Source organism: Rhinoderma darwinii, chromosome 11 (genome assembly GCF_050947455.1).
Source record: "Rhinoderma darwinii isolate aRhiDar2 chromosome 11, aRhiDar2.hap1, whole genome shotgun sequence".
NCBI classification, from domain to species: domain Eukaryota; kingdom Metazoa; phylum Chordata; class Amphibia; order Anura; family Rhinodermatidae; genus Rhinoderma; species Rhinoderma darwinii.
Genome location: NC_134697.1, coordinates 99,917,204 through 99,937,414, shown reverse-complemented (window position 1 = coordinate 99,937,414; position 20,211 = coordinate 99,917,204). Strand labels below are relative to the sequence as shown.

General features: G+C 46.1%; 1 protein-coding gene across 1 annotated transcript; it reads left to right on the top strand.

The window, feature by feature from the left end:
• Window positions 1–399: 399 nt before the first annotated feature.
• On the top strand, window positions 400–15,930 carry RPS6KB2 (ribosomal protein S6 kinase B2). Its single transcript, XM_075842241.1, has 15 exons — window positions 400–554; window positions 1,592–1,626; window positions 2,374–2,494; window positions 5,382–5,450; window positions 5,972–6,119; window positions 8,813–8,870; window positions 8,953–9,053; window positions 9,199–9,289; window positions 10,232–10,322; window positions 11,441–11,548; window positions 11,637–11,699; window positions 11,794–11,871; window positions 13,229–13,333; window positions 13,419–13,513; window positions 14,471–15,930. Exons 1-15 carry the CDS (start codon window positions 495–497, stop codon window positions 14,580–14,582), a joined length of 1,335 nt encoding a protein of 444 aa, XP_075698356.1. The 5' UTR covers window positions 400–494; the 3' UTR covers window positions 14,583–15,930.
• Window positions 15,931–20,211: the final 4,281 nt, after the last annotated feature.

The following is a 20,211-nucleotide window of genomic DNA, read 5'->3' as shown; positions in this document are numbered from 1 at the left end:
CTAAATCCGGATTTGTCGCCAGAACTTCTTCATTTTTCCGTCGGTGGAGCGATGCGAGGTCGTGTATTTTGCGGGGCGAGCTGTAGTTATATTGGTACCACTTTGTTACGCCGTCATTGGTGACAGAAGCAGAAGGCGCCATACACTGTTTAGCGACCGTACTATTTGAACAGGAGCAGAGTTTTAGCCATTTTTGACCAGATCTGAGCCTAATATATAGGGGGGGGGGGTCACACTATTTTGTTTTTACAGAGTGGCCATCAGGAATCAGTATGATTGCCACTTCGATGTTATTACACCCCTGCCCTCTGTAAGAGCTCCATAACATTTCACTGCTGCCTTTCAGTGCGCCGCCGCCATTTTGTTGTAGCCCGGCAGCAGTACTAGGCAGCTGCACGGGGGGCAGGAAGGAAACTTATAGCCGCTCAGATGCGTTCCGGCTATTTACAGGTTCCCGGAAGTTGCTCTCTCTTTTTGTTCCGGGTGTTGCCGTAATGGCAGCTGTTTTTGACTTGGACCTGGAAACGGAGGAGGAAAGTGAGGAGAACGAGCCGGTGAGCGGACCTGAGGGGGGCTAAGAAACGGGGCGCGGCCTGTGAGGGGAGGGGCTAAGCAGGGGAGCCCCGGTGTTCATTGGTGGGCTGCAGCCTGCTGCTTGTTTACATGGACACTGTGACATTACTAACTAGTCCTAATAATATCCATGGCAACCACATATCCAGTGTCACATGACTGCGTCATCCAATGGCTGTATCTCCGCACTTATAATTAAATATGGCCCCCTCCCCCGTATACTGTACACCGCGACTTCTGTCACGTGATAACGAGCAGGCGGGTCGCAGCTGACGTCCTGAACGCGCCGGATATCATTCCGACCTTTTCAAGACGCGACGTAAAATTATTTCGTGATGTTTTCCCTTGTAACCCTGGATGTTGTCGTGAAGAAAACCCCTCTCCGTGTGCCTCATAAATGTCATGGAGGGGAAGGCGGGTCACCAACTCGGGACTTTCCTCCTTTGAGTCGACCCAACTACGGGTTCAGTGTATGGCGGAGTTAAACTTCTAGGCGCCTATTGTGAGAAACGTATACGGCTCGGTGTACTTTATTTTTTTACTAGATCCCTCGGCTACGTTATTCCATACAGTGAAATAGACGGTATATTGGCGTATACAACTCCGTGGGGTTGACGGGGGCCCATAGATCCGTTTAGCGTATACGCCGGGAGCTCAGCGCTACAGACGCAGTGTGAATAGACCCTAATTCTTCATTTCTCCTGAAGCCGTTTTCACACACGATGCTTTACACGTTCCTATAAATGGGGGCCCCATATGACGGGGGCTTATCCTGACCGGCGCCATGCCCCTATATGCCAAGCACGTGTCCCCCTGTTTCGGTGGGCTCCTGTTTGCCTTCTGGGCGTGACGCAGTAACTGATTGTCGGAGGGCGCAGGTACAACAAAAACGGGGGCGATCGCCAGCACCGAGCAAAAGACGGAGCTTCTCACTGCGGGTGTATTGTGTAGCCGTGGCCTGGAGAGCAGGTCCTAAGAGCGCTGTCCGTCTCGTGAACTGTCTTCCCGTTTCTTCCAGGATGACGACTACGAGGTGACGGGATTATGTGATGTGTAAGTAGGACTCTGCTGATCTTCCTGTCACTCCTAATGTCAGTATATACCGGTACCAGGTTTCTGACTAAAGATGAGCGAATTTCCCCTAATTGTATCTGCCCTGAAATTCTCTTCGTTCCGGACAAATTCACCACGATCACAAGTGCCCGATTGCCCCGTCTGACGCTCTGATTTCTTCGCTCTATCCAAGTGGGATACAGTCCTAGAAGACGAGAGTCAGACCGGGCAATCGGGGCGCTTGAAATCCATCCCCAAAATAAAAAATGACCGTACTTGCCCTCCCCTGGTCTTCTGTCAGCCTTGTGTCCCTCCTGAGATGACGTCGTTTTGTCCCATGTGACCGCCGATGCCTGTAATTGGCTGCAGCAGTCACGTGGGACAAAACGGCTCCCTGTCCCCTGCCAGCCTCTTGAGATGACGACTTTTTATCCTATGTGAGCGCCGCCGTGAATTACAGGCTTCACGTGGGACAAATGATGTCCTATAAGGAGGTCGGCAGGGGCGCGTCGCTATGGAGGACCAGGAGCGGTGGTGAGTACGGGCACTTTTTTTCTCTTCCCCCTCTTTTAGCTGGCATTTTGCTGACTCGTGCGTCGCAAACCCTAAAAGTTTAGGATTTCGGTGAATCCAAAACTTTTGGGATATGTGGGCCAAATTCGATTACTGCAGAATGGGTTCGCTCATCTCTAGTTCTGACAAATGCTGCAACGGTTGCCTAGTCCTAACCATAGGATTGTCTCGTAGGTCTGACTCCTCCTGTACTGAGTATGATCTCGCAGACAGCAGAATGTGCCCGGGGCAGGAGACCCTCTCCCCTCAGTGCTTCCATATACTACGTGTCCTGGGGCGTGGCAGCTATGGAAAGGTAATGTGGTCAGCTTACCCAAATTGTCCTAAAATGCCGCAGATGACCTACAGTGTTCATTCTTACCAGTGCTAAAAAGTGACAACCTTCATTGGTTACATTTTGTAGAGTCCATAGGGGTTGTCACTCAACAAGAACGCCCAAGCCTAGGATCACTCCATGTCTTGTTGATTTCCTGAATTGGGACCCAGTCTCGCACTAGGAGAGTAGCATGTATGGGATGGAAGTTCCCCAACATGTAAGTCTATGTTACATATTATCTGCCATCACTAAATTACAGGCAGATTTAAACAAACTAAGTGTTTGGGCGTCCACTTGGCAAATGAAGTTTAATGTAGATAAATGTAAAGTTATGCATCTTGGTACCAACAACCTGCATGCATCATATGTCCTAGGGGGCGCTACACTGGCGGATTCACTTGTTGAGAAGGATCTGGGTTTACTTGTAAATCATAAACTCAATAACAGCATGCAGTGTCAATCAGCTGCTTCAAAGGCCAGCAGGATATTGTCGTGTATTAAAAGAGGCATGGACTCGCGGGACAGGGATGTAATATTGCCACTTTACAAAGCATTAGTGAGGCCTCATCTAGAATATGCAGTTCAGTTCTGGGCTCCAGTTCATAGAAAGGATGCCCTGGAGTTGGAAAAAATACAAAGAAGAGCAACGAAGCTAATTAGGGGCATGGAGAATTTAAGTTATGAGGAAAGATTGAAAGAATTAAACCTATTTAGCCTTGAAAAAAGACGACTAAGGGGGGACATGATTAACTTATATAAATATATTAATGGCACATACAAAAAATATGGTGAAATCCTGTTCCTTGTAAAACCCCCTCAAAAAACAAGGGGGCACTCCCTCCGTCTGGAGAAAAAAAGGTTCAAGCTGCAGAGGCGACAAGGCTTCTTTACAGTGAGAACTGTGAATTTATGGAATAGCCTACCGCAGGAGCTGGTCACAGCAGGGACAGTAGATGGCTTTAAAAAAGGGTTAGATAATTTCCTAGAACAAAAAAATATTAGCTCCTATGTGTAGAAATTTTTCCTTCCCTTTTCCCTTCCCTTGGTTGAACTTGATGGACATGTGTCTTTTTTCAGCCGTACTAACTATGTAACTATGTAACTATGTAACTATCTCCTGGGGCCGGGCATTCTATAGTTTCACTACTCTAACTGTAAAGAATCCTTTCCTATATTGATGTTTGAAACCTCTTTCTTCCACACGCAATGAATGTCCCCTGGTCCTTGGAAAGAACGGATCATGTGCTCGTTCTCTGTACTGACCACACAAATGTTTATACATGTAATAAGATCACCTGTATGACGTCTTTTATCCAAACTGAACAAGCCCCATTTAATAATCTCGTTGCCCGCTTTTGAACCTTCTCCAGTTCTCCTATGTACTTTTTTACAGTGTGGAGCCCAAAACTGGCTCCCATATTCAAGAGGTGGCATTAAAAGGGATTTATAGAGGGGTAATATTACCTTTTGGATCACAGGTATTTATACACCATAAAATTGTAATAGCTTTTGCAGCTGCTGCCTGACATTGAGTGTTCTGGTCACGCTGCCGCTGAAGTTTCCATTACGGCGAGAATCGAGCAGCATGCAGAGCTATTCTTGCTGTAATAACGACAGAACCCTGATAGACCTAATTATAAGTTAATTGGGTTCGTTGGGATGTGTTGTACGACCGATCCAGAAAAGCATAGTGGCCTCGCTTGGGCTCTGTTCACACGGCTTCCATACATAATACAGTCTCTTGTACCACTTTTTATTGGCTGACTCTAAGGAAGCCCTTTTAGATATTTCAATTAAAGAGTAACTAAACTTTTGTCATGTCATAATCCGTGGGGGTCCGAGCACTGAGACCCCCACCAATCGCTAAGACAAAGCGGCAGAAGAACCCGGGTGAGTGCTGTGCCGCTACGATTCTGATCGGCTTTCCTCATAGCGGTGAACGGGCTCAATAGAAAGTCTACGAGTCTATACACCGTTCACTCGGCCAAGCAGAGCTGAACAGAAACGAAATGGCACAGCACTTACCCGAGCGCTTCTGCCGCTTCGTTTTGTCGATCGGTGGGGGTCTCGGTGCTCAGACCCCCACCGATCAAAGCTTCTGACGTGTCAAAAGTAAATTAAAAGTTTAGTTACACTTTGAGCCCTGAAGGGGTTGACCAGGATTAGAAAAACAGCGGTCAGTGGGGTGTATCTGTTATTTGCAGCTGAATGTAAATGGGTCTCCGCTGTAATACCACACACAACTAAGGTGTGGCGCTGTTTTTGGAAGAAAGGAGCCATCGGTTTCTAATCCTGATCAACCCATTTAAAAGGCAAGAAAATAACCACGATAGCCTGTGCTTAGGATAGGCTATCACCGTGGTCCCAACCCCTAGGACCCCCACTAAACAGCAGTATGAAGGGGCCACGGCACTCCAGTGAGCGCTGTGGTCCCTTCGTTGGTTATCCAGGTACAGCGGTTCATCTGTACCCGCCGCTGTGCCTGGCACTGCAGCTCAGACCCATTCGGTGTGTTCCTATGGAAGAGCTTCCGTCTTGGATAAACAAAAAAGTCACCGGAGCAAGAGCTACTGCCTGTTGGCGGGTCACGAGGGGGCAATGTATAACATCCATGTGAACTAATAAGGCACAGACATCGGTGACGCGTATAATTTAAACTCGATGATCCGCTGCCGTTTCTAGTGGTGCCGGTCCATATATACTTGTATAGGGCTCCTATTGAGTCAAATAAGAAGGACGTCATATTAGGCCCAGCCAGTGGTGGCAGCAGGACGGTGCAGTAGGACTGGGCACGGGTCTGATGATTTACAGGGGGTACTCTACGGTATATCTGGCCGTTCTCTTGACTAACCTTCATTCTCTTCAGGTTTTTCAAGTGAAGAAGGTGACCGACTCGAATTCTGGAAGGATTTTTGCTATGAAGGTTTTGCAAAAGGTGAGCAAAGAGCGAAAATGTTCCAGACAGGGTTGGACTGGTCCACTAGAGGGGGCTCCTTGGGTCCCAGGCTCTGATACAGTATTGGGCTCCTTATACAACAGGGTCCCAACGGTCCAGCAGAGGACAATCCCGTTTGGAGACGTCTTTGGAGCTTTGTGTCATTTCCATTGGCAGGATCTGGAATTTTAGAAATATAGATATATATGCTTTACCTAAATGTTCACACCCATATATTGCCCACACAAATACTGCCCGTACAATGGAATGGGTGCTAAAATCCCTGTTGGTCCAGGGCAAGGAAACTTTTCCTGTGCCATTCTCCACCCGCCCGCTCCTGTGGGTCCGGTCCTTGACGACTCCCTAAAAAATAGGGCCCTGGGCAGTTGCCTGGTTTGCCCGCCCCTAAATCTGTCCCTTTGCGTTGATGGGCTTTAAACTCTAGTCCTACGCTGGTTCCAGATGCATATAGAGAAGAGCGAGACACTCATGGATGGAAATGTCCCTTGGTCTTTCTTCAGGCACTGCTAATTTGTCACGCGAAGGATACTGAGCACGCAACAGCAGAGCGTAGCGTCCTGGAGGCCGTACGACATCCCTTCATTGTAGACTTGGTGTACGCTTTCCAAACCCATGGGAAACTCTACCTGATCCTGGAGTGTCTGAGCGGTGAGTAAAATCTTGTGATCTGAGAAGGCGACGTTCATGAAGTCCTATGTTCTCAGATCACCACTCGTTTCCAGAATGAAGTTCCTATATGGGGAGATTCACATTTCTGACACTTCATTGCAAGCAGTCGATGGAGGGTTCGGATGTTGTGTTAGTCTCCGTTCACACTGCATTTTCCCTATACGTCTCCCGTATGTGTCAGTAAAGCTCCCTGCACATACGTCAAACATACCCATGGGCTCCCATGTCCTTTTGGACTGTCAGGCGGCCTACGTCGTCTATTCTTTTATTTTTTATTTTTTTGCTGGATAGAATAGCGCAGTCGACTACGTTATTGTATCCAGAGGCTTCCAGTGAAAAAATTAAAAGTTTTAAGGATGCCATAACAGGATTTGGTGCCGTATTCCATCAGCCACTATATGGACCATTATCAGGAGCTTCCCATGCTCGAAACGGAAATCATGGCATTTGTGCCCGCCCACAAGTCCAACAACAAGGTCCCCCGCGCGGCGTCCGTTCTGTGCTGGCCAGGGAAGCCCTCCGCTCGGTCTTCCCACATACACAATTCGGGTATGAAACTCACCCACCCATGTTGACTCCGGTGCTGGACCCTCTCTTCTTGGTTTGCTTGGACGTCTCTGTGCTCTTCGTAGTAGCGTCAATCACTGGCCGATTTTCACCTCCGCTTCAGTGATGTCACTGGAGCTTCCTGACTGCTCTCAGAAGGCTAAACAGAGCTGCTCAGGAGACCAGGCGCGGGGTGGGGGAGTTTCACGCACGGACTGTGTATGTGGGAAGCTGAGGGCGTCTTTATATGCTGCTCAATGATGGAGGGAAAAGGCCACGGAGAAAGGAGGAGAACGGGAAGCTGGGTACGGGCACTGTACGTGGAGCTCTGCCGAGTGATTGGCTCGCTGATGACATGCGGGCTGCTGGGACGTATTCTTGTGTGGAGAATCTGCCCGCTGTAGTGTGTGCATGTAAAGAAGAGATTCACCGCGCTGGAGGGCGGCCCTCATTACACCGTCACGGGGAGATCTTCACCGGCCAGGGCAGAGTAAGGGACCTCGAGCACGTGTAAAAGAGAGGGAGGGGCTGTGTATGCGATGGATCCCACTTTACGCCTATACAGTGGGATAGGTTGCAGCCTTCCGTCGGATGTGTACGTCTGGAGTCCTGCTGACCTAATGTGAACAGGGCCTTAGCTTGCCAGTAAGGATGGACCCACACACTGCAGACTTCACCCAAGTCTAAAATCGTCCCTCTTCTTTGAGATGACCACCACTCTAAAAGACACGTTTTTTTGTTGGTCGTCCCAAAAGTTTCCATGTTAGTTTATTAACCCCTAAAGGAATTGTCTGAAGATTAACCCATTGCAGAGGTTTGACGTAATTGTACGTCATGGCCAGAAAGAGGGAGTGTAGAGCAGGTTGACGGGCTGAGCCCACTCCATACTCAGCGGGTCGCAAACAGCCGATACATCACTGCAACGGCCGAGATGAGAGATAACAACCACAACATGTAACTCATTAGATAGAGGTGGGTCGGCCCTCGGTCACCCCATTGTTGTCGCACGTGAATGGCATAAAAACGAAACTCAAGAAACAATGGAGGAGTCGTTTTCTTTCCCATTGCACCCGACAATTTTTATTTTTTTTTCAATTTGCCAGTACGTTATACAGTACATTAAATGGTGCCATTAAAAACGACAACTCCTCCCACAAAAAACAAGCCCTCTGACGTCTCTATCAACGGAAAAATAAACATTTTATGCCTTATGGAATTTGGGGGGGGGGATGAAAATAAAAAAATGTCTGGCGGGAAAGGGTTAAATATTGCATTACTCGGTTAGATCACACAAAACATAACCGTTTTCAATTATAATAATTATTATGGCGCCCCCTGGTGTTCTTTTGATTGCCTCTCAGAGCGTCAGCCTAATAGGTTCAGTGCCGGTAAGAAAAAGCTGATTCCTATTGGCTGGCCTGGACAATAGCAGGAACCAACCAGTGGGGCTGAGCTACTGAGCACGTGTGACCATCGGATACAATCTGAGAATGAATCAAAAGAACACCAGGGGGCGCCATAACAAGTATGTAATAGCCACATCTAGAGACAGGAGCCTTGTTTTTATTTTATTCCAAATGAAAACTTATAAGTTTAATATTTCTGAGACCGCCCCTTTAAGGACTAAGACATTTTTGGCCTTTTAGTACCGATTTTTGGGAATTTTTTGTTTTTGCTTCTCCATATTCCAACAGTGATTGTTTTTTTTTTACGCCATTAACGGTGCTCTATAAATAATGTGTTCCCTTTATTGTACGGGTATTATAACCTATATTTCTACTTACTTTTTTTTATATAATTTTTTTTTTCCGTTTGGCGACTTATTTTTTTATTTTAGGTTAACTTTTTGAAACTTTATTTGACTTGTTTGGACATACCTACGGCATCCTCACTAAATAGTCCTGAGGGCATGTGTTAGATAAAATCATCAGCCCAAAAATTACGAAGCCAAAGCTGGGGAGGAAACCCCTATTGTTGTGGCGATCATTAGTGATCGCAGCATCTGAGGGGATCAACGCTACACAGCCACAGGTGTATTTGGACGTACAGTTACGGTCAGTTTTCTAATCTGTCACGTTTGGTCAAAGCTTCAGTAATGACTTCCACGCGTCTGCTTGCTGCTACAGGTGGGGAGTTGTTCCTGCACTTGGAACGTGAAGGGATCTTCATGGAGGACACGGCCTGGTAGGTTCTTCTGTCTACAAGCTGTACGGTAGTAGAATGACTTTATTTCTATCGAAGGCCCGGTACTTATTTTGTCTCCTAGCTTCTACTTGGCGGAGATCACCCTCGCTCTTGGACACCTGCATTCTCTGGGGATCATCTACAGGGATCTGAAACCAGAAAATGTCATGCTGAGCGCTCATGGTAAGACAGACGGTTAGACATCTGTGCACTTTCCTGTTTTTGCCATCTTATATGTCAATCTGGATACAGTTTTCTTCATCCATCTCTTACGTGTCCAGCAGTGTTATTATTTCCTACCGAGTAACTGATCCTTTTTACTTATTAGGTCACATCAAACTCACTGACTTCGGATTGTGTAAGGAGTCCATTCACGGAGACAGCGTGACGCACACCTTCTGCGGGACGGTGGAGTATATGTATGTTCTGTTCTACTGTTATTTGGATTCCCCTAGGGGGCAGGGCTTAATAGGAGCACAAATTTGGCAGACCTCGGGGGCCTTCATTAGGCTCCCAGGCTGCCATGACAACCATTGGTACGATCGCTTGCCAGTGATGGAAGGGGCTCCCCCTTTTTTAATAGCTTAGATGCCACTGTCGATATTGAATGCAGCATTTAAGTGGTTTGCCATTTTGAGTTATCCCCAATCCCGGTCGTTACTGTAAAATGCAGCCGACAACTCCTGGGTATGGAGTGGGCTCAGCCTGTTAACCTGCTCTATACTCCCCTTTCCCATCTATGACATACAGTTACATCAAATATGTGGAAGGGGTTAATGGACGCACAAATATACACTTGGTCCCTGATACCAGAATATGTTTGACACTCAGATTCTGGAAGGCATGTCTTTCTACAGTAAGAAGATGTGGGAGAATTGGGGTTCTCTCAGGCCCAGAATGGGGGTAGACCTTCCGGCTGACAGGAAGAGGAGCTCTCTAAGAGCTAATATGGCTGACCAGGATAGCGACCAGACAGCTACTTCCTGTCCCTTAAACTAAAGGCAGGAAATGTCTGGAGCATAAAAGCTGAGCTCACAAGAGGGAGACTGCACGTTGTTGCTACACATAAGTGAACGTGTCATGTTGAACTTTGTGAGCATCATGTTATAGATCAGGAGGAGCTGAATAGATTCAGTTAGAGTTTTGGGAAAAGATTCAGTATCACTTGGAATTTATTGCGTAAAATCCCTATTCATTCTGGGCTTGAGTCTGGTGGGCGGTCCTAATCAGTGATCGATCGTCAATTACTGAGTAGTACCGCCCACAGTCAGCATAAAAAACGATATATCAACCTGCTCATTCTTAAAATGATCCAGATGATCCTCATATATCAAATTCTTCACTTCTCCATCTTCTTCCAGGGCTCCTGAAATTTTGGCTCGCAAAGGACACAACCGAGTAGTGGATTGGTGGAGTCTTGGGATTCTGTTGTACGACATGCTGACTGGCTCCGTGAGTGTCCAGAAACCTTTTTCTGTCTTTTTTATTTTATTTTTTGGTTAAACTGCAGATATAACCGCCACAGTCTACAGGGATTTCCATCCTCCATCACTGGGATGTGCCATTGGCCAAAACCCAAAACATTACAGCAGGGACCATTTATTATTCGTTACATTCTATAGTTCACTTATATCTCCGCGTGGACACTGGTGGCCTAGCTCTAGGATCGGCAGGGATCCAACCACTGTGACTACCGCCGATCACTAGAACAAACTGGCAGCGGTGCTGGAAAATAAAAAAATTAGTTCTTTTGTAATTCAAACCTTATTTCTGTTTCTTATATAGCGCCAAAATATTCCATACAGAAGGTGTCGTCATTCACTGGCCCCAATGGGGCTCACCATGTAAACGTAGACAGAGGTGGGATTGCAATAGAACAGGTTAACGACCCGTCTAAAAAGGTCTGCGTGCGGTGTCCTAAGTCAATTGTTCCTACTGCAATACAAAAAAAAACACAATAACTATACATGTGGTCCCAAAATAGTCATTTTTTGCATTATACATCATACAAATATCCCTCCGTACGGCACGAGAGCCGGGGTTCCCTCCGTACGGCACGAGAGCCGGGGTTCCCTCCGTACGGCACGAGAGCCGGGGTTCCCTCCGTACGGCACGAGAGCCGGGGTTCCCTCCGTACGGCACGAGAGCCGGGGTGCCTTTACGCCGACATGCCTACAGGACACTATGTGGGCACTGTATGGCATGATTTAATTGGGCACTGTGTCAATGCTATATAAATAGGGGCCGGTGTACCTTTTGGATATGAGGGCAGAGGCAAAGTTTGAAAGTTTTTAAGATAAAATCACCGCAGCATATCTTTGTCGGACAAGTAGGGAATCCGGCCCTCTGTCTATACGTGGCTGCCCGACTGAACATATTCCTAATTTTAAATTTCTTGGTCCGTTAGAAAAGGAAAAAATTCTGCAAAATTGCTACAAGTGTTATTTGTAAAAGGTTAAGCTCAATATTCATTCGGTATGGTGGAATGTGGGATCGGCTTGTGATCTGGATCTTACGTCCTGAGAATATATATCTCCCCCTATTCTGTAATCTCTCCTGTCCACTTCTAGCCCCCCTTTACTGGAAACAACCGGAAGAAGATCATTGACAAGATTTTTAAAGGAAAACCGTATTTCCCGCCTTATCTTACACCGGATGCTCGTGATCTGCTGAAGAAGGTAACGGATCCGATATGTTTGTCCTTCTTCGCTCTTCTCTGAAGTCAGTAGGGATTTATTTATTTTTTATGTATTTTTTTTCTTTCAGCTACTAAAGAAGAATCCAGCTCAAAGGCTCGGCTCTGGGCAAGCGGATGTGGCAGACATACAGGTGACTCCATGTCTCTTTTTAGTCTTCTCCTTGAATGTTTGGGGTTGGAGATGTGTTACTCTATGTTGTTTTTTCGGTTTCCTTTAATATGCAGAAGCACCAATTCTTCAGACACATTCACTGGGAGGATCTTCTACAGTGTAAAATGGAACCACCATACAAGCCTAACCTGGTGAGTGAATGGTCGGGAGGTCGAGTGGTGCCTTATCATGGATACCACTTAGTCAAGGTTTGCACGTTAACCCCCCCCCCCAACTGACCCCACCTGAAATTATTACACATTACGGTTGGGTGACCCGATGGTTGTCTCACCAAACTCCCTGCAGCCGAGCACTTCTGCCTCGGCTGCCCACTGAAAGTCCGCTGACTCCCATCGGGCAGCTGTTGACCAACCTTTATGGCTGCCCAGATCAGTCTGACCACAGACCTGCCGTGAAAACGTACCATAAGGCTGAGTTCACATGTGAGTTGGCGGCTATGTTCAGAGCCTCGTCAGATTTCCCTGCAAAAAGTAGCGCCGCATACAGAAATTTTTTACGGCAAAACCCATTGGTCTGTCAGACACCGTCGGGGTCCGTCCTGTGACCGATCCATCACAGCTTGAATTCGGTTTTTTGCTCCTATGACGGAACAGAAAAACAAATTCACAACACAGATGTGAACCTCGTCTAAGCCTGTTTACGCGCCATGGCCAAAGCTACTTGTGTGTAACGGGTCACGATCCGGCTTTACATCAAAACACATATGTGACCACCTGACACCCGGGCTCAGAAGGATGGAACTGGCTCCTACCTGTGGATAAGAAAAACATCTGCCATAATGCTCTACCTAAAACCCAATTCAGCTTTCCCATCGAACTCCCCCCTCCTGTACAAGCTTATGTTATACCGCCCCATCAATGCCTCCCTAGTCCTCCTGGCACTGCCAGCCTCGCAGCCTTCATCTATTTGCTGACCTGGCACATTGCGCGCTAAGCTCATGACAACGAAGAGCGGTTTCCCAGGTCAACGGGGCCTAAGATGTCGTTTAGTTCAGATGGTCAGACCCGCAGTCGTGCCAGGATTTGCCCTCGTAATCTGGGCGCAGAAATCGACCTGTATTCCGCTCGTGTAAGACTCGCCTTACTGCAAATTGTGTTCTGGTCGCAGTAAATCGCTGAGCAGTAAGGAGGAGTTGAATGAAGCAGCCATGGAACCGATGGAGACAGCTGAGTTACCGTCAGACTTTGGACCGCTGCTCCATTCAATATCCTTCTCAATGCGGTAGTACAGTCAGAAGGAACAGGGGGCTCAGGTGATCGGTGGGACCCCCTAGTGATCAGACATTGATCACCTCACCTAGGGAAGTGTTTATGGCGGCCATGCAGGTGAATAGCTGTCCATGTAATACATGGATGGCTCGAGTACGCCACAGCTGCAGTGGCGTCCCTCTATAACGTCATGGGACGACCCCTTTAAGATGGACGCAACTTGCAGGATATGACTGGACGTGACTAGGGCTATGTGGTTATCCTCTCCCTACTCTTTCAGCGTTCCGAGGATGATGCAAGTCACTTTGGTTCTCACTTCACCAGACAGACGCCTATAGACAGCCCTGATGCGGTCATCAGCGAGAGTGCCAGCCAGGCCTTCCTGGTAAGTAATGACTTGTAAGTAGACCAGACTGGTTCTTTTGTGTGTTTGTTTATTGTATTTCTTTGCCTCTTTTCCATCGCTGTAGGGTTTCACATACATAGCCCCTTCTGTTCTGGATAGTCTTCGAGACGTGTTCAGCTTCCAATCGTGGCATCAGTCTCCTTACCCTCAACCACAGAGGTGAGCGCTTACCTGTGTCTTGTTTTGGTGATTCACAATTATTTTTGCTGTTTTTTTGAGAACCCCTGTATTCTAAGAGGTGACAGCACATGGGAAAGTTGCTGTCAGCTGCTTGTTTCCCCCGCAGTGGCCACTACAGGGGAAATGTAGTATTACATGCAGCCATCTAAATGGATGAACTAGGTCTGCCAGAGCCGAGAGCTGCTGCTTGTTAATTACCCTCCGCCCTGGCTCGTAAAGGGGGAACCTGAGCACGAGACCCCCTCCATGGCTTATAGGGCTGGTGAGATGAGACCACCCACTTTTCAACTTGAACATTCATTATTTCCACCATCATAGCAGTTGAGTGGAAGATCTAGTGACCCCTTATACCTCGCCTTCAGTATATTGCTACTTGTGTTACAATTATTACATTTCCGCTCGCCTCCACGGTGTAAGCGCCTTCGCTTTTGTGGGTGTGGAACAAGCGGTGGGTGCTCAGTTTCCTGCGCTGCTTGTTAACCCTTCCAACAGTCGACTGAATTATCTGCATCCTGTTTGTGGTTTTGATTTTTCTCTTCATGTATTATGTTTGTTTCTTTACTTGCTGTTGGTTTTTACGTGAGAGATCAACATTGAAAGGTCCCTGTGCGGCCCCTTCAATCTGCTGACGGGTTCAGGTTCCCAGGGGTCAGACCCCCCCCCCCCCCACCACTATCACACCAAGAATAAGCTGTTAATAGAAAATCCCTTTAATACCTGATGGCCGGCTGTATCAGAAATGTAAATGATCTTCAGATTCCAATGAATAGCCAGCCGTGTTCTGTATGGTCGGGCCTGGCGCACAGTGACTCCTGTGTGAACGGCGTCTTACACGTCAACTAGCATAAGTGGTAAACAGGTTCGTGAAATCATGTGCTCGTATACTGTATGCAGCACATCATGAAGAATAATGAATTATTTTCTTATTCATTGCAGTCCTGGAAGTCTTCCTCTTGTTCTTGAGAATGAAATAAAGACCCAAGAATCCTCTCAGCCACTTCCGATATCCTCAAAAGGACGGAAAACTAAAGGGCGACAAGGTGTATGATCCAGACTACCCGCCAATAAAAAAAACACTGAGCCTGCGACTTGTACATATCGCCTCTTGTTAAGCACAGTATTGGCTGCAGAAGCCTCCGGGCGCTATATATGAGCACTCAGGGAACTAATACTACACTCATGACCTAAATCCAGCCTGGTTTAGTACATTCTTTATAATCCTCATGAAATAACAATTCTGCTACATCTTTTCTTGTTGTCCCTCTGTTATTCCTCCTGGAAACGTATGAATAAATTATGCTGGGGTGTGTCCCAACACACTCTGACACTGTCCAAGCCGTGTTGACCGTGCAGGAATTTATTCATGCATTTATTTCCCGGAAGATTAACAGAGGCACAACATCAAGTTCTGGGAAAAGGTTCTCCTGCATTGATATTTTATCGGGAGTGCAAGTATTTTCTAAAACAGATGTGCCAGGAGAGCTCTGAACCGTTTTCACAGGTCATTTACCTTCCACCATGTAGCAGTAAGTGGAAATAAAGTCACCAAATTCGGTGCTTGCTGCAAGGCATTCTGGTCCTAAATGAAAGCTATATTTATAAATAGATTTTGATCTCCCCGTATATAACAATACGACTTCTAGGTTGTAATTGCACTTTCCTCTGGTTCTACTGAGTATTTCTGTCACGGGATAACACACCGGTATAGAGCAACCATTATCAGACGTGTGTATATATAGCATATTTATAACCTATTCATAAATCCTGAGGCGCTCCCCCTCATACATGTAGTGCGAGTTTAATGTTCACATCAAGATTGACCAACACATTGGATACACTGAGGACGGGTATGAGCAGGCACAGAAATGCCAGTAGGCTGGTGGCCAAGCTGCTGATTTATGTAGTGACGAAATTTGCACAGACAATGTAAAAAAATTATTGTATTATCTCTTATATTCTAGTATTATCATGAGGTAGATACTGATGTGTATCTAAGAATTGTGTCAAAACACTAATCCTTGCCCAAGATGCGTAAAATGAACAACCCCCCCCCCCCACCCAGAAACCGTTCCACTCTTGTCAGACCCGTTCACTTGATACCTGAAATACCATACAAAGTCCTGGACAAGAGTGTTCCTGCTCTACCTTTTATCTAAGCCTGAGCGACCCCTTTAACTGTTTATTATACGCTCACATTGACCCGCAAGGCTTTACCTATGGGCCAGTTCTGGACTGTATTATGGGATCAGATACCGGGAGAGGAAAATATCGGCCATAACTGTGTTGCAATATATTGGAAGGGCAGCATGTGATGATTAGTAACAGTGTTACGTTGTGCGTGCCGGCGTGATGAGGCGTTCTGCGCTCTGAGAGGAAATAAACATTTATTACAATTGGCTTTTTTTCTTTAGTTTTGTCTTGATATTTGATGTAGTATTGATTATACTCATGACCCAAGTCTACAGGGCTGAGAATAGCAATTTTTTGACATGCTGAAGATGGTATAAATTATTAGACTTTTACTGTACCAAAAAAAAAAAGACCAGCTAGAAATTTTTGAAAAAGTTGCATGAGGATCGTGACGACTAAAATGCTACGTATGACTTTTTTTTTTTTCTCTGTATGACCATCTTGAGCGTTATTTTTTAGGAGATGTTGTGTGTCTAAAGAATCCACTTGGGTCAGACTCTAAGTCAGAAAGCTTTTTATGCATTTCTTAAAAACGAAGCTTTGATGCAAAATTGCAGGAAGGTGTCTCTGAGTACAAAGTGCTGGTGGCATTTTAATAATCTGTCTCCTGTCTACTTACACAAAATGTATTGGTACAGGGGCATTCTACTATTTTTTTTTTTATATTTCTGTTTTTATTTGTACGTGTCACGAGTCCGAAAAGGTGGAAAATGTCAAGGAAACCCCTATCGGTGAAAGGGGAAATCCGTTGACCATCATCTTTTAATACACAGTCCAGTCCCATTATTATTTGCACCTCCTACTTTCGATGTCGGCGACGTGTAGCCCATGAAGGAAGTGATGTGTGGTGGGTATATAAGCTGGGCGATAGTCTGATCACATATCACTCGTTGTCATGGGTAAAAGGGGTGATTTATCAGAGTTGTATAAAGTGATGATTATCGGCTTTCAGGCCAGGGCGGCGGTATTTCCCACACAGCACAGGTTGGGAACAGTTCGCGTGCTGCTGTGGAGAAGTGTATCGTCAGTGGACAAATGGCACCATTGGGAATAACTGACGTGGAAACTGCGGAGTACCAAGTGCCATTGATGTGGGAGGTGTTCGTCGGCTACGAAGGTGCGCGAGGGACGAACCACACGTTGCAGTGGAGCAGCTCACCGTGAAAATCAACCAGGGGGCGACCAGACATGTCTAATACAACAGTTCAGAAAACCCGACTGCATATGGGGATCCGAAGCCGACGGACGGCCACTGCTCCTATGTAACAAAGGTTTCAATTTGCACGGCAGTATCGGAATTGGACCACCGATCATTGGTAAAGGGTCGTCTTCTCCGATGGATGATTGGTAAAGGGTTGTCTTCGATGGATGATTGGCACAGGGTTGTCTTCTCTAATGAGTCATGTTTTCTGCTTCATGGAACAGATGGACGTTGGCGTGTCAGGAGAGAAACCTCAGAGAACAAACACCCTGCGACCATTGCTGGTAGAACACAAGCCGGTGGCGGCAGCGTTATGGTCAGGGGATTATTTCATGGCATTCTCTGGGCCACTATCCATGTGGACGGCTCTGAAGAGATTTGGGTATAAATCCATCGCTGCCGATCACTTCCCCCATACATGCTGATTGTCTTCCCTGGGGCAGATGGACCAAGACTTTCAAGTACTTCCCCGACCCCTAGTTCACCAGACCTGAACCAAATTGAGCATCTGTGGGACCTCGATCATCTTGTTCGCTCTATGGATCCTCCCCCACGCACCCTCCAGCAAATGTGGGATGTTCTACAGTCAGCGAGGTGCTAGATAACGGAGACCACCGACCAGCACCGAGTCACTGCCAGCCTGCCTACTGCTGTCTGTGCTGCACACGGCGGTTACTCTGGATATTCGCTGCTGGTCATAATAATGGGACTCAACTGTGTATGTCCTAGATACATGTGAGAGGATCACACTAGTGAATTCTGCAATCTCCATAACAAAAAAGTGGCCTCCAGGCCAGACAGCATTACGGCATCTTACTATAAAGATTATATGGACCATCTAGTCAGACCCCTGGTGCAGGCACTGAACTCTGAGAAACGGCAGTTCTACTTGGTATGATCCATGCCCAGATTTTCAAAAATAAAAATATTGTTATCAATGAGCCAATCACTTGTCAGAGAAAAGATGCCGCAATCTATACTCCTACGTGAACTAGATATTTTTAAATAAGTTTACGAGAAGTGACTAAATCAAAAATTTCACATGATGATTTTTATTTTTTTACATACAAATATATTCCAAGCTTGCAAATGTTTACTCCAAAATGTCCTATGGCAAAAGGACTACTTCAGGGGAGCGGAGGAAGGACTATGGGAATAACAATTGTTCGAGTTCAAGACTGGATGAACCTTTCTAATTTCTGATCAGTCAGGTATCTATTGGTTGCCTACCTAGGGTCTACAGACCATCTATAGCATCTATAGCCCTTCAATACCTAAAACAAGTACTATATAATTATTAGTAGGTCATTGGCAAACATGGGTCTCATGGGAGAGGAGCATGGTGGCTCTATAAATGCTCTTCTCCCGTCACATGGGTCATTCCTAAGTCATGTTGGATCATGTACGGACAGATGAGTCAAACATCCAACTTTTCTACTAGTGCAGCAAGAACATCAGGACATGGGGAAGGGGGAAACTAAAAAAACAAAATACTCGTTAACCAATGTCTGTTTTCCAACCCTTTAAAGTTGCACTTACATGGCATGGCCCAACATGGTCAAAAACGTCTAACATTTTTACCCCTTTAACCAGCAGCACAAAAAAAGAGCCATATTTTTAAGGTATGAAATATGGGCTCATTTTAGGGGTCGTGAAACCACATAAATTGTAACCATATTGGTAAGTGTTTTGTTTTTCAATTTCCCGCAGGTTCTCGGACTTAGTCCTTGAAGCCCTTCCACCATGTTTTGATATGAGACATAGAATACATTCATTATAACCGTGTCTTCATGGGAACTCCATCAAACAAACTTGACCCAACTACAAAATTGTACCCCAACTATTAATCTGTAAATCAATTCAGTGGAGCTTCATTCTATCTGACCTCTCCTATTATAAGGATGTAATATCTGGTTCTTCGTCTTTTGGTTCTGCCTCATCTTCTTCATCTTGGTTGTCCTCTACCGTGGTGTCCTCCTCTTGCTCTCCAGGACTCCATCTAGTCTTTACGTTTTGCATGGCCTCCTGTGCTCTTCCCCACAGCTCCTGTGGATGGTAGCCTTCACCACCTTCAGTACGTATTAGTCTTTTCCATGCCAGGACGAGAGCAACACAGAGCAGGAGGAGTAGTAGCAGCAGTAAGACAACGGTCAGGGTGCTGTCACTGGACTGGTTGGAAGATGAAGCTTGTATAACTGGCAGCAAGCTGAACAATGATCCCACTAATAGAGACCCCTGGAGAGAGAAAGATAAAATTATTCTAATGAATTAAATTCATCAAAGCTATTCTACAAATTAACCTAATCCTAATCCAACAATTTCAATCCCATACATGGGGAGGGAGGGCTTCTCTCTCTGGTAATTGGCTGAGAGGGTTTTTTGTAACTGTCTCCTTCATGGAGCTGTGCAGGTGATCCCGGCTTGGAAGCCAGGTCATGAAATCGACTATTATATCCTTATACCCATATACAGTGAAGGAAATAAGTATTTGTAAGTTTGCCCACTGTCAAAGTCATGAACAGTCTAGAATTTTTAGGCTAGGTTAATTTTACCAGTGAGAGATAGATTATATAAAAAAAAAAAAAAGAATATCACATAGTCAAAATGATCTCTATTTATTTGCATTGTGCACAGAGAAATAAGTATTTGATCCCCTACCAACCATTAAGAGTTCAGCCTCCTCCAGACCAGTTACTGCTCCAAATCAACTTGGTGCCCGCATTATAGACAGCTCTTACATGGTCACCTGTATAAAAGACTCCTGTCCACAGACTCAATGATCAGTCTGACTCTAACCTCTACAACATGGGCAAGACCAAAGAGCTTTCTAAGGATGTCAGGGACAAGATCATAGACCTGCACAAGGCTGGAATGGGCTACAAAACCATAAGTAAGACGCTGGGTGAGAAGGAGACAACTGTTGGTGCAATAGTAAGAAAATGGAAGACATACAAAATGACTGTCAATCCACATCGATCTGGGGCTCCATGCAAAATCTCACCTCGTGGGGTATCCTTGATCCTGAGGAAGGTGAGAGCTCAGCCGAAAACTACACAGGGGGAACTTATTAATGATCTCAAGGCAGCTGGGACCACAGTGACCAAGAAAACCATTGGTAACACATTACGCCGTAATGGATTAAAATCCTGCAGTGCCCGCAAGGTCCCCCTGCTCAAGAAGGCACATGTACAGGCCCGTCTGAAGTTTGCAAATGAACATCTGGATGATTCTGAGAGTGATTGGGAGAAGGTGCTGTGGTCAGATGAGACTAAAATTGAGCTCTTTG